Here is a 21,200-nt window from a genome sequence, read left to right as displayed (position 1 = left end):
CTAATCAGCTAATTAACTCAAAACACCTAAAATGCTTTTAAATGGTCTCTCAGTCTAGTTCTGTAGGCTACACAATCATGTTAAAGACTGCTGAATTGACAGTTGTCCAAAAGACGACCATTGACACCTTGCACCAAGGAGGGGAAGACACAAAAGGTCATTGCAAAAGAGGCTGGCTGTTCACAGAGCTCTGTGTCCAAGCACATTAATAGAGAGGCGAAGGGAAGGAAAAGATGTGGTAGAAAAAAGTGTACAAGCAATAGGGATAACCGCACCCTGGAGAGGATTGTGAAACAAAAACCCATTCAAAAATGTGGGGGAGATTCACAAAGAGTGGACTGCAGCTGGAGTCATTGTTTCAAGAACCACTACACAAAGACGTATGCAAGACATGGGTTTCAGCTGTCGCAGTCCTTGTGTCAAGCCACTCTTGAACAACAGACAGCGTCAGAAGCGTCTCGCTTCAAAAAGGACTGGACTGCTGCTGAGTAGTCCAAAGTTATGTGCTCTGATGAAAGTAAATTTTGCATTTCCTTTGGATATCAGGGTCCCAGAGTCTGGAGGAAGAGAGGAGAGGCACACAATCCACATTGCTTGAGGTCCAGTGTAAAGTTTCCACAGTCAGTGATGGTTTGGGGTGCCATGTCATCTGCTGATGTTGGGTCCACTGTGTTTTCTGAGGTCCAAGGTCAATGCAGCCGTTTATACCAGGAAGTTTTAGAGCACTTCATGCTTCCTGCTGCTGACCAACTTTATGGAGATGCAGATTTTACTTTCCAACAGGGCTTGGCCCCAGCACACAGTGCCAAAGCTACAAGTACCTGGTTTAAGGACCATGGTGTCCCTGTTCTTAATTGGCCAAAAATCTATGGGGTATTGGGAAGAGGAAGATGCGATATGCCAGACCCAACAATGCAGAAGAGCTGAAGGCCACTATAAGAGCAACCTGGGCTCTCATAACACCTGAGCAGTGCCACAGACTGATCGACTCAATGCCACCCCACATTGCTGCAGTAATTCAGGCTAAAGGAGCCCCAACTAAGTATTGAGTGCTGTACATGTTTATACTTTTCATTTTTATACTTTTTAGTTGGCCATGATTTCTAAAAATCTTTACTTTGTATTGGTCTTAAGTTATATTCTAATTTTCTGAGATACTGAACTTGGGATTTTTCTTAGTTGTCAGTTATAATCATCAAAATTAAAAGAAATAAACATTTGAAATATATCAGTCTGTCTGTAATGAATGAATATAATATACAAGTTTCACTTTTTGAATGGAATTAATAAAATAAATCAACTTTTTGATGATATTCTAATTATATGACCAGCACCTGTATTTGCATTAAAACGTTGCAAGGAAAGACCCGCTCTCTTTGCAGCACTAAGATAATAAATTATTGTGGTTCACTTTGCGAGAAGACTAAAGGATGAAAAGCAAATCCTTAATGTTGCACGAAAAAGTATATTATATTATATTATATTATAGTATTGTAGGTGGCTATTATAGCACCGCCCTAAGGACTGCCAGGTTTATTTTACGTCTTCATAAGAAATGCAACTTCACAGTTCAGTCTCTAGATGGTGGAATAGTCCGCTAAAGTTTGCGGGTGCGTTTTCGGTTCCACAGCAACTTTCGCTCTCTTGGACAGGCGTGAAAGATGCGCATTTAGCACCCCGGATCTGTTTGATTTCCACGCTCGATGTGCAGCAGACCATCACGTCTGTGTAAAATCAGTCACAGCGTTATTACAGCCTGAAGCGGAACCTCACAGTCACTTTCTGAGTCAGCAAACAGCAGGCGACACAATGAGAGAACTGCATTTCAAGGATAATTTTTGGGTAAGGTTTTCGTATTTTTGGAGGTGGGGTGGGGGTGCATATAGTCAATTCTTATCGAAAAATAAAGTGGACATACTCTTTATTTGTATAACACTAAATGATAACAAGCTTGCTTTGATTTAGTGTAAGTTTAACCAATTGTTAAAGCTTTTATTTTAAGCTCGCCTGTCACATATCGAAACAGGGCTGATTTCCCTTAAGGGAAGTGTGGTCAGCACATAATGTGTAGCCTTATCGTCCATTAAACAACCAAAATAATGAGTTCTAATAAAATAATGTATTGTTATTAAAAAAGCATATCTCAATGTGCTGAATTGTGTCTGCACGTTATTGGACTCATGGCAGCCTGAGAACTCTGAGACCTTATTAGGCAAAGCAGGCAATAAGGTGCAATTTAGTTTTGTTTTCTTAGCTTTTATTTTGGGAGATATTTCATGTTGACTATGGCTTTGGGTATGATGCTATGTCTGCCTCTCAGACTTATAAATTACAGAGGCTGAGCTCTCATGGGTAATGATAGTCAACAGTCCAAACCACCATGTTACTGAAGGCTACAATGAGCAATTGGTGATACATGTGGCTCTTTGTGGATTCCTGGCATGTGCTTTCAGATTACGAATAATCTGTGTGACTTTTGTGAAGTTACTTGATAAAATATTTGCCTATGTGTTTTGTATATTGTTGTTTTTTGTTGTTGTTGTTATTCTTCAACTGTGATATCAGAACACTGAAATCATCAGCACAGTTGGATATGACAGCATCATCCAGCACTTGAATGACGGCAAGAGGACGTGCAAAGAAATCGAGGATTTCATGAAGGCCAGGTGAGAAGCCACAGTCATCACCACCTACTGTAGTTTGACACTTTTACCTCTAACTCTTGATGTTCTTACATTCGGGTAAACCCTCCTTAGTGCATTCACATATAACTGAAGGAATGTTACAGTAACCGAAGTCTTTAAAAAAAAGGGGGGAAAAATACCTCTTGAAGAGCATTGTTGCAAGATTTCCTGTTGTTGATGTGAAAATTATTTACAGTAATAATTCTTTCCAATGCGCCACTGTGTTAAATCAAAGAGTTACAGAAACAAATACTGGAAGTTAAAGTCAACATGACATTAAAACAGGCCATTTTATTTTCTTAAAGGGATAGTTTAACCAAAAATTAGGCTTTTACTCACCCTTTAGTTGTTCCAAACCTGTTTGAGTTTCTTTCTTCTTTCGAACATAAAGAGAGATATTCTGAAGAATGCTGGTAGCCAAACACAGGCTGGTCCCTATTTATTTCCATATGAAGGAACAAAAATGCTATAGAAATCAATGGGGGACAGAAACTGTTTGGTTTCCAATGTTCCTCTAAATATCATCTTTTGTGTTTAACAGCAGAAAGAAACTCATACAGGAATGAAACAACTTCAGAGTAAGTAAATTATGCCAGAATGTAAATTTTTGGGTGAACTATCCTTTAATGCATGATTAGTAATGTTTTCAAAATATTGTATTGACTTTAAAATTCTTTAACAAATGTGAATGCCCTGACTACAGCTGATTTATGAGCTATTTCTTAAAATCTTATTATTGTAACAGACTGGTCGGGATACTTTAACAAACAAATAAATGACTTGATAGTGTTATAGAGTTATATTGAATTGTGTGTTCAGAGCTGGCATTGTGAAACTAAATCTCAATATTCATGCCTTATAAAATTAGTTTAAAATTTGATTTAATAACAGATACATTTCAGGCAAGCAAACTGACGCCTTAGGCAAAAACGACAGATTAGTGAAAAGTAAAAAAAAGTTTGAAAGTTTGACATTTTAATATGGTGACCTCAATAATATGTCATTATGTACAAAACATTGATTTAAAATATAAAAAAACAAAAATAATAAATGTCATTATGTACAAAACATTGATTTAAAATATAAAAACACACTTATTTTCAGAGCCGCAATAGAAGAAAAATATGCCAAGGAGCTGCTGGGTTTGTCCAAGAAAGTGTGTGGACACAGCGAAATGAAGTAAGTACCGATGTATAATTACAGTTATTGCAGTTAATACAATGGTTATACTTTTACAAAGTGCAATTGCTTGAAAGGATTGTAAAAGTACCTTATTATGTTTTGGTTTCATTAGCAGTAAACCAAACTAAGGACATTCATTTATGTGGTTTCTACTTCTAGTTGAGCGGTGTGCCATTAATATTTTAAGCAATCAGACTATGAAAGGAGGAACCTGAGCCATATCAGAGACTTAGAGTTTGACAGTTTTAGGCTGAGCCAGTAAACTATAACCAAGCAACCACAATTACCGTGTTTTAAAAACTCATTAGCAGATGCATAGCAAGGCTGTAGAACTGCTCACAACACTTTGAGCAAGCATCACTTATTATTAAAGCCAAAGGGTTCTTGATTGAATATGACATGTTATTATGTTGATCTGGTTGGTTATTGATCCCCTCCAAAAAAATAATATTTGAACAGCGCGGTATTGACATACTGTATCAGATCATTTCTAAGTACAGACCTAAACAGTGTCTGGGTTGGTCACGTGTTTGTAGATGGTTTGTGGTTAGTGCCTTTCCTCTTACTGTGGGTTGAGAAAAAAACTGAGAAAAAAAAACAAAACAAAAAAACCTTTTAACTGAGTCCTATACCAGTGACTGATGTCAGCAATTTTACAATGGTTTTTATTACACAAACTGGACACTGGTTACTCATCAGCGTTTTTGTTTTTCTCTTTTTAGCACCTTGAAACGATCGCTTGACGTTTTCAAATTACGTAAGTAAATACTGTCTGCAAACTTAATGATTGCAGTCTATTGTGCTGTTACACTACTTTGTTTAAAATGTGTGTTTAGAAACAGAAAATGTGAGTTTGTCCCATCTGCATTTGGCCCAAACCATGAGGGAGGAAGCAAAGAAATTAGAAGACTTCAGAGAGAAACAGAAAGAGACCCGGAAGAAGGTAAGCTGTACAAACAGCATTAAATACGTCATTATTTACTGATCAAATACAAAGTGTGTCTTTCTTCATCACCACTGTCCCCAAATGGAAAGATTCTTCAAACTTTTCATACCTGGAGATAGTTAGCCGTCCCATTCATCTCATTGGTAGTTGCTCAGATGATGCAGGACGTCTAGGAAGTATGTGACTTGAAATCTCCCATCTTTGCGTAAAAAGGGTCATATGATGCGATTTCAAATTTTCCTTTCTCTTTGGAGTATTACAAGCTTTTGGTGAATAATGAAGATCTGTGAAGTTGCGAAGACTAAAGTCTCAAATTCAAAGAGATATTCTTTATAAAAGTTAATTCCGTCAGAAATTTCCGTCACACGCTCAAGGCATTCGGCCAATCACAATGCGCTGGATAGCTGGCCAATCAGAACACACCTCGCTTTTCAGAAGGATGAGCTTTGTGAAATTCAGTGCGTTTCAGAAGGCGGGGCATAGAGGAGACACAATAATGTACAGTATGTGGAAAATAATGTTTTTTTTAACCTTAAGCCACATAAACACATTTCATCACACCAAATACACAAAATAATGTTAATTTTAGCAGCATCATGTGACCCCTTTAAGTTCTGGATGCAGTCGCGTATTTCCACAATAATCTGAGGCGTAAATGCGACCAATTGCAAGGAAATGACAACACTGATTGGTGGCTGATGGCACCACAAAATCACATATTGTCTCAAACACTGCACTATTTGGACTATTCTAAGCTGTGACATCAAAAATAACTGACAGGGAAGAATATTTTCAAAAAGCCTCAAGGGAAATCTGCACTGGTAAATCATCTACTGTAGTAGTATTAAATATTAGCAGTATATTCAGTAGTTTTTTTTTTTGGACTCACCTCGTCTGCTATTGGTCAAATAAACAGGTAGCTCCGCCCCAAACTCACACCATTGGTTGAGCCTGTGTTGCTATGCTTGCTGGTCGGAATTCTCAAAACAAATAGCACAGTGTTTTGATTGTGTGAGAGAGTGTTTACACTATTCAGGTGAATCAACCTGCAAATTACTTGTTATAGAAGTATAGAAGAAAGTATTTTAACAAGGGAAAAATTTTAATGAATTACACATTTTTTACAGTATATAATGATGTTGCATTAAAGATATGAATTGAAAAGTTGTGTTTTTTTTTCAGGTAGAACAGCATATGGATGCTCTTCATAAGCAGAAGGCCGCTCAATATAAGAAAACGGCTGATGTAAGTATGAAAGAGTGAGCAAAGTCAGTTTGTATATTGTTGTCAGTGCTGTTGCTATAATTAGTGGCTTAGCTGCCCAGTTTTCTATGGTACCTTATTTTCTTTATGGGAAGTATATGTTCTGATTCAGTGGCAGGAGGGAAGTGAATAAGTGCACCTGATTTTAGCTGCACAAAATGGGAAGTGATCTGTGCTGAATGGGTTTGTTTATTAAAAAGACAGCTTCTCATTCAAGGTTAAATGAAGCATTCTTGAAAGTGGTGAATTCAGGTTGGTTTCCCTTAAGTTTATTAGCATCAAGGTGTCACATGATGCATCCGTGTTTACTAGTTAAGAACTGAAACTTTGTAGTACCACATGTACACATGTTCCTAGAAATAAACAAACCATTTATTTGACATAAATGTGTTTTTTTTTAATAATATTACATTTTCCATATTTAGAATAATCGAAATGGTAAAATCATAAAAAATTGAAATTGTGACCAAAATGTTTTTATGGAGTTGGACACTTGGTTGCTTTTTCCTCACTGTCTGCTCATCCATTTAAATAAATGTGATTAAATATCAGAAAGAGATTAATACCTATGAATGGATTATTTATGTGTCTTATATTTTTCTGCCCTAATCTCAAGATTACAGTGTTTTTGATATCATGAGAAATGTGTGCACTTTCAGTTTGTAGTGTAGTACTGTGGTAGGATGATTTTATTTACAGTATAATAAAGATGGCACATTATATGCTCACAAAGAGTATAGATTATAATTCAATTTAGACATAAGTTGTATTGGTCATAATTTAAATGGAAGTGGATGTTTGTTTGTTTTTTTGGCAAAGAAGACTTATGAGCAAAAGTGTCGAGATAAAGAGGAAGCAGAACAGAACATGAACAGAAATGCCACCACTAGCAGTTCCAAGCAGCAAGAAAAGGTACGCAAGTAAAACTGTGCTAGTGCATCTGTTTTTTTCTGTGCTATATGACCACTTCAAGAATCTTGCTTTCACTTGCGTTTTAGTGCATACTGTATATAGAAGTGTCTTCTCTTTTCTGGCCTTCCTGCATTTAGCTTTTATCTGCACTTTTTACAGTGTTGTTAGCAAGCTATCTCTGTATTGATGTTCCAAAAGCTGAACTTATAAATATTAACCTTCTATGAGAAATTCAGACTAAAGCAACTAACATGCATACATTTAGTAAGTTTCATACTTTTTAAGAACTCTAAGATTACAGTTTAAAAATATCCCAATCACATTGATTGATAAAATGTCAGTCCACGATCCACGAATAGTACTGCCTGACACAAAGTGCATTTAAAACATGTACTTATCCATAGACAACCACAGTTTTTACACCTGGAGACATTAAACACTGTTGTAAGGAATAGTTCACAAGGAAATGAAAATTCTGTCATCATTTAAGCATCCTCAAGTTGTTCCAAACCTGTATGAGTTTCTTTCTTCTGTCAAGCACAAAAGAAGATATTTTTAAGAATGTTGGTTACTAAGCATTTGCCAATAACCATTGACTTCCAAAGTATGGAGAGAAAAAAGATACTATGGAGGTCAATGGCTACTGTCAACTATTTGGTTACCAACATTCTCGAAAATATCGTCTTTTGTGTTCAGCAGAAGAACTCATACAGGTTTGGAACAACTTGAGGGTGCGTAAATTATGACACAATTTTCATTCTTCAGTGAACAATCCTTTGAAAATATAATGCCTAAAACTGTAACACTATTCTTTCGCTGCCTTGCAAGCACTCATATGTCCTTCAGGCAATTCAGATCTAGTACTGTTTTGTGTGTTAGACATTATAGAAAATAGTGTTTACCTAGAACACTTCCTTTTATAAATGGAGAGAAAAGCAGAGATGAATTTAAGCCTAAATTTCATAGAGCTACATCTCTTGAGAGGAGGCAATTGAGTTAGTACAGCAAAGCAGCATGCAAAACAAACCATGAAGGCCACAAATGGGTACAGATGACTGCTGGGGGATGTACGGCACTGTAAGTCATTATAAAACATGGCAGCCGTGTTGGAAGTATTTGTCATTTCCTGAGGACAGGACTCTGGAGCTGTTGAAAAAGCTAAAAAAACTCAACAATCAGTCAACAACCAATCATTAACACAACAGTTACAAAACAACGAACAAAAAAGAGTTAAAAAAGAGTGACGAGCCATTTAGCTGTTTGTGTTATGTGCTTGTAAGACGTGAACGACCATACAAAGACATTCTGTTGTATAAATAATGTTACTCTCTTATGCTTCAACTGTATGCCAAAACACAGCAAGCCAAGCAGACGGCAGAGGAAGCCGGTAAGAATGTCAGCAAATGCATTAATAATATACTCACTTATAATAATATACTTTAACCAGGGCTGGGCAATTTACTGAATATCTGAGAGGATTCTGTTGGTAAAACTAAGCAATATTGAATATTGTGAATATTGTATATATGTGTGCATGCAGTTTTTTTTTTTTTTTAATCTGGCTTTGTTTCTTTGCAAACTTTTCATTAGGTTAATTACACAATGTATACATATAAGAGCATTAAGACAAATGAATGATGGACCTATATATTCATCAGGTGAATTAAAGGGATAGTTCACCCAAAAATGAAAAGTTGATGTTGACCCCCAGGGCATCCAAGTTGATGCTGACCCCCAGGGCATCCAAGATGTAGGTGACTTTGTTTCTCCAGTAGAGCACAAATCAAGATTTTTAACTCAAACTGTTGCAGTCTGTCAGTCATATAATATAAGTGGATGGGAATCACGGCTTTTAAAACAAAAAAAAAAAATACACAAACAAAACCAAATTAAACCGTGCGGCTCGTGACGATACATTGATGTGTAAAGACATGAAACAATCGGTCTGTCTGATCTGTTTTCTTCTTCTTCATGCTTTACGGCGGATCGCAGACTTATAAGTGCATTACCGCCACCTATCTTCTCATGGACCCTCTGACACTCCTAATGTGGATCGCTTGTCAGTCGGTAAGATGCACTTATAAGTCTGCGATCCACCATAAAGCAAGAAGAAGAAGACACCTCATGCACCTGCTGCTGAGAACGCGTTCAGGAGAGTTCGGACATTGCGGTGAATCAGAGGTAAAGATTTATATAAATACTGTTCAGACTGATCGTTTCGTGTCTTTACACATCAATGTATCGTCACGAGCCGCAGGGTTAAATTTGGTTTTGTTTGTGTATGTTTTTTTGATTCCCATTTACTTACATTATACGACTGACAGATTGCAACAGTTTGAGTTAAAAATCTCTGTTTGTGTTCTACTGAAGAAACAAAGTCACCTACATCTTGCATGCCCTGGGGGCAAGCGGATAAACATAACATTTTCATTTTTGGGTGAACTATCGCTTTAATTAGCTGATATTTGGCCATTTTGAAAACTGCTACTAAACCTACAGCGCAAAATGTACAGTTAGGTTAGTATAGTCTGATTCTTGAATGATTGAGTCTTATGAGTCAGTTCTTTTTAGTAAATCCAACACAAACCACTTTATCATGGTAGCCGGATTGCTAAATGATTGAGTTTTATGAGTGGGGATGTAACGATAAACTGCGAGCCGGTTAAAAATTGATTGACAATTCAAATCGGTTGAGATCACTGATCTTTTTATATAGCTCAGTGGTTGAGATGCTAACCAAATTGCGATACAATTAGGGTAGGAGTTTATATGAATTAAAAAATTATAGTATTTAAAAAACTTTACATCTCATCTTTTTTCATCTTGGCTTTAAACAATGCATATCAAAACAGAAATTATTAAGCACAAAAATTATTATGTATGAATTATAATTTTGTATGAAATTATTTGTTTTCCCCCAAAAAATTATTTTCTCAAAAGTAAATTAAAATAAAAAAACAAATTAAGGGAGTGGAATCATAAGCAGAAAAAAAAATGTTTTAAAGAAATATATATAGTTTATATGTCTATGTATTGTTATATTAGAGTATGCACATTATTATATAAATGCACATTATTAAGTATCTTTTGCTTATTTAGTAAAACATTGTTAAAAAAAATTAACTGTGTAAAACCAGTTTTGTTAAAATTATGGTGAAACTGAAAAAAAAAAATAAGATATGATTTAAATATCATCAAAAGACTGAAAAATATTGCGATGTGACTATTTAGCTGTATTGCCCAGCCATAAACACAACACTACGCTTCTATTTCTAATTTTAATGTCCTTTGTTTGTTTAACTCCATAATAGACAGGATATATAGTCACAATGTGTCCTTGCTGGGGAAGTTAAGAGAGGAGTGGCTGAACGAGCATGTCAAAGCTTGTGAGGTGAGCTTTACGCCCCAACCTGCATCACACACCCCAACACCAATGATGATGACAAATCAAACATGCTCGTGTCAGGTCATGTGAAGCCTGCATACCTCTTGGAAATGGATTGTAAATGGCATTTCGTGTTGACTGTAAAACCATTAAAGGTCAAATAAATCGAATTAAAAATAAAATGCCTAAATTAAAACATGCTTCAACGAGTTGTTTTATATTTGGTGATTATTGACTGACTGGTGTACTGAGTGAGGAAAGACATTTTTTTCATGTGAATGTTTGCCACAGTTTTTTGAGAAACAGGAAGTGGAGAGGATCAGCACCCTGAGAAATGTGGTGTGGACCCATCTCAACCATCTCTCCCAGCAGTGTGTCACCAGCGATGAGGTAACCTGACTGTGCGGCATCAGGTAAGACCCACATGTGGAACTCACCTCACCATATGTGTATCTGTGTTACGCAGCTCTACGAGGAAGTGAGGAAGTCACTGGAGCAATGTAACATTCAAGAAGACATCGAGCATTTTATCAACCTCAGAAGAACTGGAGACAAACCACCAGGTACTCTCACAACACGTTCACCGGCGACATCCAGTCATTTCAAATCCATGCAGCTAATTTTGTATGAGGGTGAAAAAACAAATAAACTGAACACACATTTACTTTAAATTTTTTTATCTAATTTGAATAGAAATTAAAATTCAGTTTATTTACTCACCCGCACATGAAAAAAAGCATCTTAAAAGCACATTCCAATTGCAGCATCTTTTCTCAGCAATCAAGAACCAAAAGCACCACAAAATTATTCCATATGACTTTGTCCATTGAAAATCACATTCATGATTCCACATGAATTCCAATGTGATGCACTGTGTTTTATTAAAAGACCCAGATATCAAACTCAGACCACTCTAAAGCAAAATATGCTCATGCACAAATTGGATTTGAGGTGGTGGGGTAAAAAAAAAAAAAAAAAAGCTCAAAAAACTTCATATCATTTATATATTCTGAGGGGTCATGTGGTTTCTTTTAAAGTATTTAATAATACTTTTAATAATAATAATACTTTTAATCAGTTTTTTTTTATATTTTCCATTTTTATTTTAATTTGAAAGTTGTAGTCATTTTTAATAGTTTTTATTAATTTGATAAAAATTTTAAGTATTTTACCACAACAATTTTTTTTTTAAATTTTAGTTTCAGTTTTACTTTTAGTTAACTATAATAACCCTGCCTTTGTCCTTATCAGAGTTTAACGGTCTGTTGTGAAGAAAAGAACATGAGCGTGAACTTTCTCTTTGAGTTCTACTCAGATATGAATTTGATGACATTTTATGTTGGGTTGAACTTTCCTGTAATGTTTATGAACTCTATCTTTTCTCAGCATCTGTTCCATATGAGAACTTCTACAATTATCAGAGATCAGCTCCCACTCGTTCACTTCCCACAGCTGGCAGGTGAGCCCTCACTCCTCACAGATGGCAAATTTCACAAGTTTACCATTTAATCATTTGTTTATTTGATTTCATATGTAAATATGATCATCAGCTTTAATATTACCTTACGTCTTGCTGTGTTTTATTTCAGGAGAGCAGCAGCACCTCCGCCACCAACTGCAGAAAGTATGAAAATATTATATGCATATAGCAATGAGTTTATACGTTCTCTTCTGTATGTTTATTCAATTCCCATTTCTTGTTGCATCTTTCATCCTCAGATGATCCTTTATACTCAACCGTAGCAGAACCAGGATACAGCCTAATACGATACTAATAAGATTGTGACTCGGTAAGAATGGAATGTAACCTTGACATACAATTTACAAACAGTATAATATTAATGCTGGACTAAGTAATATACAGTTAATAATGTTGTTTATGAATCCCTGGAATGCTCCCTTGAGGAAATGGTGTTTAAGTTATTCTGTTTTTTTTTTTCTTTTCTTTTTCAGTCTTTGCAAGCCCTTTAGCTGCTCAGTAGGAATATTGTGAAGGCATTTGTTACATTTTTCCTCAAGAGTTGAAAAGCACATTGGTTACCTTCTAAAGCTGTTGCCAGCTTCCTCATACCATGTGCTGAGAATATATTGTAGCCTGGCATGAAGTGTCTCTGTATAAAAAAAAAACAGTTAACTTGCTAACCGAAAATCCACCCATGCAGACACAGTGAGCTTTGACACTATTACATAGTCATAAAAAGTCAAATTCTGAAGTTCTCACTACACTGATAACATCAACAAACAACGTTGCATAAATATTTGTATTTTATTTACTGTAAAAAAGATGTACAATTTTGCACCACTAGTGGCATCAAATGGAATTGCAGTGTGTTTGAACAGCTTTATTGGGCTCAACCAATGGGGTGAGTTTGGAGGTGGAGCTATCCGTTTGGTCATCCAATGGAAAACAGGAAAGGACCAGTTCTTTTGTCATTATTTTTTAAAATTCGGTTTAGTGTAGCTAGTGGTCCAGAAATTACACGCTTCACTTTTAAAGGCCACAAAAACATAATTTATTTCTAGTGTAAAATTCTACACACTGTCAATACAGAGTCCTGCATCACTGGATATATTGCTTCAATAAATGTACTGTATATACGATTTGATATCCTTGTCCTGTGATGAACATAGTGGTATGTCAGCCTTATTCCTCTGTTGAGAAGTGTCCGTTTGAGTCGTGAATAGAAAACTGTTTCCAAGATAACTGCCGTTTCAGTCGACACTTTGTTTCCACACATTTTGAAACCTTTGGTCACATTTGAGGTCACATTTGAAACCTTGCGGTGGAAAGTTCTTAAAAGAACCATTTTGAACTTTCAAGGACCTTTTGTGCATTGAAAATATTCCATGAATGTTAAAGGTTCTTCATGGAATCATTGATTCCAATAAAGAACCTTTAGTTTTAATGGAGTTCTGAAAGGTTGACCAATGGTGGGAATTCAAAAGCAGCCTTGCTCAAATAAAGACCTTCGTTGGTTGATTTTTCACAAATTCAACTCTTTGAATAATAAAGATGTTCAGTGGTCATTAGGAACCCAAAGGAACCTACAAGATCCACTTGGTGTGTGAGAAGTGAAAGCCTTTCCATGTGGGAAAACCTTGGTCTTTACTGTACTGTGGTCCCTGATTGCAGTCTTAAAGCACACTTTTCCATCATCACCACTCATGTTCAGATCAGATATGACAGATGGGGTTTGTGTAACCACTCGAAGCCCATGGAAAGCCCCGAATATGTTCACCCTCTGTGCGATCAAGCCTCCAGAGGACATCTCAAGGACTTGATTCTGGGTCAGGCCTGAATCTTCACTTAGTTGCTGAGGAGCCTGTTCATCCTGGTCCAGCTGGGCCTTCAGATGCTCCAAGTCTACTTGTACAAGTTCATTTTCAAGCCTGGGATGCTTGGAACTGGACGGACAGTTCAAGATGTTGTCTTCAGCATCTTCGCAGAGAAGGTCATCCCAGCTAGACCACAGCTGCTGCTTGCCCCCTGATGTTGGGCTTTGTTTGTCAGTGGTGCTGGAGTTAGTGAAAGCTGTGGATGATGGATCTGATGGCTCTTCCTCTGTCAGCAGAGAGATCCAGGAGTGTTCAGAAGAATGATCCTCTGTTGGCCTCACAGGAGTGCAGTGTGATACTGAGTCTCTCTGGAACGATGTAGTCAGGGCCTAGTAGACAGGAAGTGGAATTGACAAACGGTGATTCGAGGGTGTGACACTGAAAATGTGGAGGTCTTGCTGCCCTCTGGCTGCTGAAGTTTCACATATATACGTGTAATGTAATATCACAGTTTATAAAACAGATGACTCTTGAATGGTTAATTCAGCACTTTCACACTCACAATTATAATATCAAAGACATGCTAAACCTGCAAATAATTACCATTTCATCCATAAACTTCAATATATACAAATATAAAAATTATTTATTTACTCATATATTTATATATTTAATAAAAATAAAAAATAAGTTCGGAAATGCTGTTCACAAAACATTTTACTTCAAAATATGGAGCATTTCAGGGTGAAACAGGATATTCAGTTAGAAGAAATAGTTGGGAATTGATTGAATGGTGAAAGTGGGTGTTACTATAATGGGATAAAGACAGACCTTTCTTCACTGGAATAACATGCACAGGTGAAGCATTCACAAGAATGTGCTGTAAAAAGTTAAATAACTTTTGGATTTTTTAATTCAATTTTGATTTTATGCTACATTTTTTCTGAATTTATGTTGTGATTTCAAGGCCTGGAATTTTTTTTTCATGATCACTGCAATCTATGGTCGCATTTTTCTGTGATTCTTTTTTTTAAAGGTAATTGCGACTTTTTACCTCACAATTGACTTTATTTTAACAATCCTGATTTTATATCTCACAATCAGACTTTATTTCTCAGATATAAACTTACAAATCATATAAAACATAAATAAAACAATACATATGATAAAAAACACAATAAAAATAAAAAAAAAACACAAATAAATAAACAAATAAGTCAATATAAACTCAGATATCTGACTTTATTTATTGCAATTCTAAGATTGTCACATTTCTGACTTTTTTCTCAGATGAAAATTTTAAAAAAATTCTAATATTTGCATGCAAGATATAAACACAGAATTCAGACTTTTTCGTTGAATCTTGCAATACTGGCTTTTTTCAAAAAATTGTGAAAACAAAGTCAGAATTATAAGAATTATAAGATAAAAATGTCACAATTAGCTTTTTCTATATTTTGTGCATGGCTAAATAAAACAAAAAATGTAATTTTGGAATTGTAAGAAAAACATTAAATGAACAAGTTTATATGTTTCAATACTAAAAAAAAAAGTCAGAAGTATAAGATGTAAATCTCTCGCACTTCTGACTTTTCTCTCAGATAAAAATGTGCAATTTTGAGAAAAAAGTCAGTATTGTGAAACTAAGACTTCTTTGCTGAATCTCATCCTACTGACTTCTCAATTGCTAGTGTATATCTGAGTCACAATTACAAGATGCACATTCAGAATGGCAAGACAAAAGAGATAAAAAGTGGCATCTGTACACTGTAATTAAAAGGAATTCTGATGAACTATATTGTCTTGATTATTTTTGTAAAATATGCTTTACTTCTAGTATTGTGGCATAATGTTCAGTCTGTTTAGCCAGATTTCTCAGCTGGGCATTTGTCTCCTTCAGGGCAGATATTTCCTCTTGCTTTCTCCTGAGTGTGGCATGAAGCTGCAGAGAGAGACACATGATTATTACTCACTAACACACTTAGTGAAGTATGTGAGCACTGGCATGGAGACATGAGATAATGTGATTCATGATGATCTAGTCAAACATGTGCCCTCAAAACAGAATGAGCTCATTCAGAGTCATTCAGTTTGCAAACCTGAACAAGTGAAGAATCATTATCATGCTTATGCATTTTCATAAGAAACCATTTATCAGTTGACATGCAGCAGAATCTGAATAGATTGCTCAGTTATTTGAATTACAAATATAAGGATGCACTGACAAACTGTGGTCTGAACAACACTTGCTAAGGCAAGATAATCATTTCTGAGTCACTAAGCAATAACAACAAACAAAAAAGAGAAGTGGTCGACAATTATGTCACATAGGACATTTTTATGTAGAAATCAGCAGCTGCAGTGTGTGAATATATTTCCAGTTCTCTAAAATGTTTTTAACCCACAGGTTACATCGGTGAATGAGACCTGGATTTTATGAGTTTGTAGTGAAGCTATTCAAGTTTGCCTCTTTGAAACAATTGGCTTTTAACTTTTTAACTTGTAACTTTAGTGTTTGCAGCTTTATGAATGTATTTGGGTATTGTTGAGAAAGTGAGCATGTTCTGATTCTGTAGCTTCCCACTGGTGACCAAGAATAAACCACACTTTAACTTCTTAAAAGCTTTTTTAGAGAAGCCAAGAGGTTTCGGTTTCAAATGTTTCACTGGCCAATCCAAGGAGTAAAATTCATGCAGTCACTTATCTGAGGATGATTTGGGAATAAATGAGTTTATACTGAAGTGGGGTATTTTGGGGGCAATTTTGACTTCAAAAATGGAAACATTAAAGGGGTCATGACATGAGAAACCAAATTTCCCTGGATCTTTTCAAATAGAAGAGGTCTGTGCATGCTTAATACGTCCTGCATGTTTCATAACTTAAAATGCCCTCATCATCAATTAAAAAGCATTTATGTAATAACCCTCAGAAAACGGCTCGTTTGGATCAGAGGTGCCAGGGTGATGTCACATGGGCACAGTCGTTTGCATAAACACCGCCTCCAGAGCAAGACATCCTCAAATCATCTTCTCATCGTAGGCCCAGCCCAGAATTACAATCACTGCTGCTGTCTCTGTGTCTACACTGGATACAGTATGCAGATGCGCGTACACTTTGACACAGTCCACACGCTTGAGTCTGTCGTCAGTAGGTCAAATGATGTGAAAGAACATTCGCTTTGATGCATTTGGTTAAAACAGCTCGTTTGCGTCTTCTTACAGATATCAGAAGGATCCCAGCGTGAGGAACAAGTGGATAGTTTATTTTTAATGGCACCCGGATCGTGTCTGAGAATTGCTCAGAGTATTTAGTTTTGTAAACGAAGCACAGTGTCATGAAGAGTTCACAAAGAAACATTTGTTGAAAGATGAAGCGGTACTAGATCAGACTTCTGCTGCATCACAAACCGCAAGAGAATGATTTCATAATGCTTAGTCTGGAAATGACTGCTTTATTTTGATCATGTTGTCAAAACACTCATGCAGTAGCGAGGGGGCGTTGATTCTCTTTCCTTTGCGATGACGTTAGCCAATCATAACAGTTACTGATTACTGAGAGGCCTTAAAGGGGTGATATGATGCTATTTTAATTTTTCATTTCTCTTTGGAGTGTTACAAGCTCTTGGTTCTTAAAGAAGATCAGTGAAGTTGCAAAAACTAAAGTCTCAAGCCCAAAGAGATATTCTTTATAAAAGTTAAGAGTCAATCACAGCCTCATAAAACGGCTCGCTCTAACACGACCCCACACCTCTACGTCACTATGTGGAAAAATTTGTATAACGCCACCCAAATGTTCACGCAAAGAAAGAAGGCGTAACTTTTATTCTCTCTGTTGCCGCAGCCACCATGTTGTGGAGTCGCTGTGTGTTTCGTTGAAGTGAAACTTTGTTTGGTCTTCCAAAAGAGGACACAACTAGAAATCAGTGGTTAAGTTGTATTTCAACACTGTTCCAGAACAGCTCAACCCAAATATTCAGATGTGTGCAGCGCATTTTATGGAGGATGAGGACTGTTTCCTGAACCAGTAGCCTACAATGCGTCTGTGGCACAAAGGCTGTTGTGGGGCAGTTCAAACTTTGCAAGGAAAGTCTGGCGCTTCTGACTCACAGCCTGTAAGTACGTTTTTTTATATTTAAATAATTTGCCACTGATGATTCAAACATGAGTTTTGAGTAATAGAGTAGGTTTGTTGTTTCTCACATCACAAATGCAGACATGGTTTTATGTTTACGCAGCGTGATGCAACGCAACACATAAAAACACAGTATAAGTCATTATAATCAGTAATTATGTCCCCCCTGGATTCAACAAATGCCTCATTTGTAATGGGTTTTATTGGTTTTGTCTCGTCCAGTGATGTCCGGATCGCGAACGAATCTTCTTTTATATTTAACCGGATCTTCTTAATGAACCGGTCGAACCAGTTCACCAAATCTATCTGAATCTTTTAAAACGGTTCGCGTCTCCAGTACGCACTAATCCATGAATTACTTAAATTATTCGGTTTATAAATGAGCCTTACACTCCCTCTAATGCGAAACAATCCAATTTCCCGAGTTATTCAGTTACTCCTAACAGTACATTGACTGAACTGCTAAAAGACAACTGATGATGGGATGTGCACGAGCAGAGCAGCTGGACTGAGTCTCCTGCTGCTGGCCTGAGAGACGGCATCACAGTATGTTAAGAGGCGTTACATTTCCGTCATACACTTGAGGCATTCGGCCAATCAAAACACGCTGGATAACTGGCCAATCAGAGCACACCTCGCTTTTCAGAACGATGAGCTTTGTAAAAATAGACGTGTTTCAGAAGGCGGGGCATAGAGGAGAAACTTTAATGTACATTATATGGAAAATAATGTGTTTTTTGAACCTTAAACTACATAAACACAATGCATTACACCAAATACACAAAATAATGTTCTTTTTAGCAGCATCATATGACCCCTTTAAAGGACCCGCACCTTAAAAACAGCCTGTTTCTGAGAGAGGTTCAGAATAAGGGTTGAAAATAATCATTTATTTATTTATTAACATCACAAGTAAACTCAAGGAACATTTTAAAATAAAATCCCATTTATCATACAGACTAAATCTCTTCTACATTTATTGGTGTGTGATATCTTGGAATAAAGAGTGGATCATGGCCTTGAACAACTCTCAGTCAAACTTTGGTGTGTGAATTTCTTTTTCTTCCATTTTTTGGTCAAAAGGTTGGCTAAACCTTGGAAACTTGGCCCAACAAGTCAGCTCAGTCAATTAACTCTGAATTTGTAAAGTTAAAACCGAAATGAACTGCTTCTGGATTAAACCCACCTGTCTGTTCAGCTCTAGAGAGAGATCCAGGTCTGTGTGGGCCTCGTGTGTCCTTGAATGTGTATCAGTGGACTGACACTCATCTGTGGATACCATACAAAATAAAAATAAAAATACACTGATTTCAGAGCACTGCCATAATATTAATCAGAAGAATAAGAATAATATTGTTATATATTTACAATAATAAACAAAAATAAATAATTTATAGGCTACAACAATAATAAAACGTATTACAATGATAACGTCAAAACAAAATGATAGTAACAACACAGTTTTCAAATTTTGTATCTTAATGTACATTTTCACTTCCTCAGGTACCGTTACAGTGACTCTCACCTGTGGCGAAGTCCAGCAGATCTTCAGTAACGTTAGATGATCGGTCGGCCGATAGCGCCGCATGGTCCTGCTGACAGAATGTGATTGTTTAATGTTATTAAATGACCCTCATGCAAATTCCTATCACTTTTTCGTTCATTGTACTATACCGTGAGATGAGGCAGCTGAGGGTAGTAGCAGCTCTGCATGCTGGAGGAGTGACGCTCGTGTTGATGTGACCGTTGTCGTCAGGTGCGTCACGTGTGTAGCGACGCGTGCCTCGAGTCCGCGCGCTTCAGAGCGCCCGTTCAATTCAGCGCCAAACGGAGCTCCGCCCACTTCACGCACTGAATCCTTGACGCTAGGATAAATAATCTATAGCCGTTTTAGTTTAGAGAACAACTACCGTTCTTACAGCATCTTGTAGTACAATGTCAGAGGATAATAAAGTTTTAGGATGTACATTTCTTTAAATATTCCTTCTGTCTGCAACATTTTACATTATCAACAGTTTCCACAGTTTCAACAGTTTTTGGCCTTTCTATTCTATTCTATTCTATTCTATTCTATTCTATTCTATTCTATCAAATAATACACCCTACATACAGCCAGACACAGCTAGTGTGATAAAAAATTAAAATGATTATTTGAGGACCACAGTTTTTTTATTACTATACTATTATAGTATTTATTAAAATGTTAAGTTAGCTTTTAATTTTAATTTAATTCTCATTTCGTTTTTTAAGTCTATTAAATTTGTTACAAAAAAGCGCCCATAGCCCTAATCCCAACTCCATGACCCTCCACAAACCACACATATTATAACACCTAAACCATGACCTTTCCCAAACCATATATATTATTTCATTTTAATAATTTGCTTAACGTTTTAGTACTTCAAAGGCAATTATTCTAAAATATTTATTTAATTTATTTACCAAGGGAACATTCTTAAGTTTAAGTTTTTCTTCTACTGATATTTAATTTGATCATTTTCATTTTAAACGCTTTATTCACATTTTTGAATCAATTATATATAATATTAATTAACAGAAACAACACTAAAAGAAACTAAACACAATTAAATCTAATTTATAATAATCTATTCTATTCTATTCTAGTGGTGAATCAACAAAGCAGTGACCACTGAGGAACGTGTGAAGATCTTTCCCTGCTGGAAAGAACCATGTTGTTGATGGGTTTGTCAGGAAGTACACTAATGTACTTATCGATTATTCAGCTTTATAGGCTTTTAGAACAGAGAGACATTCATTTGAAGCCATAAAGCATGTTACTCAATTTCATCTTTAAAAGACTTTCAGACTACCATTATTACAATAAGACATAATGCTTTAGAGTGGCTCTTTTTTTTTTTGTTCTAAATAATAAGAAGAGGATTGCATCCTCAAAGTCCACTTTGTCGGAGACATTACCCAAGTTAACTTTTAATATCTATTATTTATCTATAATAATTACGTGTCAGACTTGAGACATGAATCTAAACCAGTTACATAATTTAAAAGTTAGATTTACAAGACCATAATTTGTTATTGCATTCACTTCACTTATTCAATAACAAAGCAATTAAATTATAACCACAAGTTTGTTTCTCTGCATTCCTACCGGCATACAGTAAAACAACAACAACACCACCACCACCCTGTCAGTCTGTATCTTAATGGCTTTAAAGAATACCACAAACGTTTTGTTTGTCTTAAAATATTTTTATTCTGGTTTGGCAATATAATTACATTCTCACCCCTCAGTGAGGTTCGTCACCGTTTCAGTAATTCATGATTGAGCACAAGCAAGCGCTTCCTCAAGATCACTTACTCTAACATTACCAGTTCTATTATTATTTTTATCTCATCCTAAAATGAAAAAAAAAATAAAAAATAAAGGGCATTATATATGTGT

General features: G+C 36.0%; 2 protein-coding genes across 6 annotated transcripts; one reads left to right on the top strand and one right to left on the bottom strand.

Moving 5' to 3' along the window:
• Nucleotides 1-1,594: 1,594 nt before the first annotated feature.
• On the top strand, nt 1,595-21,099 carry LOC109069436 (proline-serine-threonine phosphatase-interacting protein 2-like). Of its 4 annotated transcripts, none has more exons than XM_042732301.1 (15): nt 1,595-1,842; nt 2,566-2,666; nt 3,789-3,863; nt 4,589-4,623; nt 4,703-4,809; nt 5,995-6,057; nt 6,889-6,987; nt 8,329-8,374; nt 10,299-10,378; nt 10,664-10,762; nt 10,839-10,935; nt 11,759-11,831; nt 11,962-11,996; nt 12,092-12,162; nt 20,405-21,099. In XM_042732301.1, the coding sequence occupies exons 1-14, from the start codon at nt 1,810-1,812 to the stop codon at nt 12,145-12,147; spliced, it is 999 nt and encodes a 332-aa protein (XP_042588235.1). In that variant the 5' UTR covers nt 1,595-1,809; the 3' UTR covers nt 12,148-12,162; nt 20,405-21,099. The 4 variants fall into 4 exon arrangements, with proteins under 4 accessions (XP_042588235.1, XP_042588236.1, XP_042588237.1 ...); XM_042732302.1 differs by lacking the exon at nt 20,405-21,099 and adding an exon at nt 12,326-12,973; XM_042732303.1 differs by lacking the exon at nt 20,405-21,099 and adding an exon at nt 3,226-3,262 and having other exon boundaries at nt 1,596-1,842; nt 12,092-12,973.
• On the bottom strand, nt 13,127-19,782 carry LOC109096822 (multicilin). Of its 2 annotated transcripts, none has more exons than XM_019110481.2 (5): nt 19,454-19,782; nt 19,305-19,374; nt 18,966-19,048; nt 15,480-15,590; nt 13,127-14,037 (listed from the first exon to the last, which is right to left on the bottom strand). In XM_019110481.2, exons 1-5 carry the CDS (start codon nt 19,490-19,492, stop codon nt 13,390-13,392), a joined length of 951 nt encoding a protein of 316 aa, XP_018966026.1. In that variant the 5' UTR covers nt 19,493-19,782; the 3' UTR covers nt 13,127-13,389. The 2 variants fall into 2 exon arrangements, with proteins under 2 accessions (XP_018966026.1, XP_018966028.1); XM_019110483.2 differs by having other exon boundaries at nt 19,305-19,371; nt 19,454-19,779.
• Nucleotides 21,100-21,200: the final 101 nt, after the last annotated feature.

Source organism: Cyprinus carpio, chromosome B10, assembly GCF_018340385.1.
Source record: "Cyprinus carpio isolate SPL01 chromosome B10, ASM1834038v1, whole genome shotgun sequence".
NCBI classification, from domain to species: domain Eukaryota; kingdom Metazoa; phylum Chordata; class Actinopteri; order Cypriniformes; family Cyprinidae; genus Cyprinus; species Cyprinus carpio.
Note: the sequence above shows the minus strand (reverse complement) of the source record. Positions and strands in the feature narration are given on the sequence as shown.

Bases quoted from the DNA above. Each gene is read 5' to 3' on its own strand.
- LOC109069436 (XM_042732301.1), top strand. From the start codon at position 1,810: ATGAGAGAACTGCATTTCAAGGATAATTTTTGG. The intron at 6,058-6,888 runs GTAAGTATGAAA...TTTGTTTTTTTG, and splicing joins AATATAAGAAAACGGCTGAT to GCAAAGAAGACTTATGAGCA. The intron at 10,763-10,838 runs GTAACCTGACTG...TGTGTTACGCAG, and splicing joins AGTGTGTCACCAGCGATGAG to CTCTACGAGGAAGTGAGGAA.
- LOC109096822 (XM_019110481.2), bottom strand. From the start codon at position 19,492: ATGCAGAGCTGCTACTACCCTCAGCTGCCTCATCTCACG. The intron at 19,375-19,453 runs GTATAGTACAAT...ACATTCTGTCAG, and splicing joins CTCAGCTGCCTCATCTCACG to CAGGACCATGCGGCGCTATC. The intron at 15,591-18,965 runs GTGGGTTTAATC...CTCTCTCTGCAG, and splicing joins CTCTAGAGCTGAACAGACAG to CTTCATGCCACACTCAGGAG.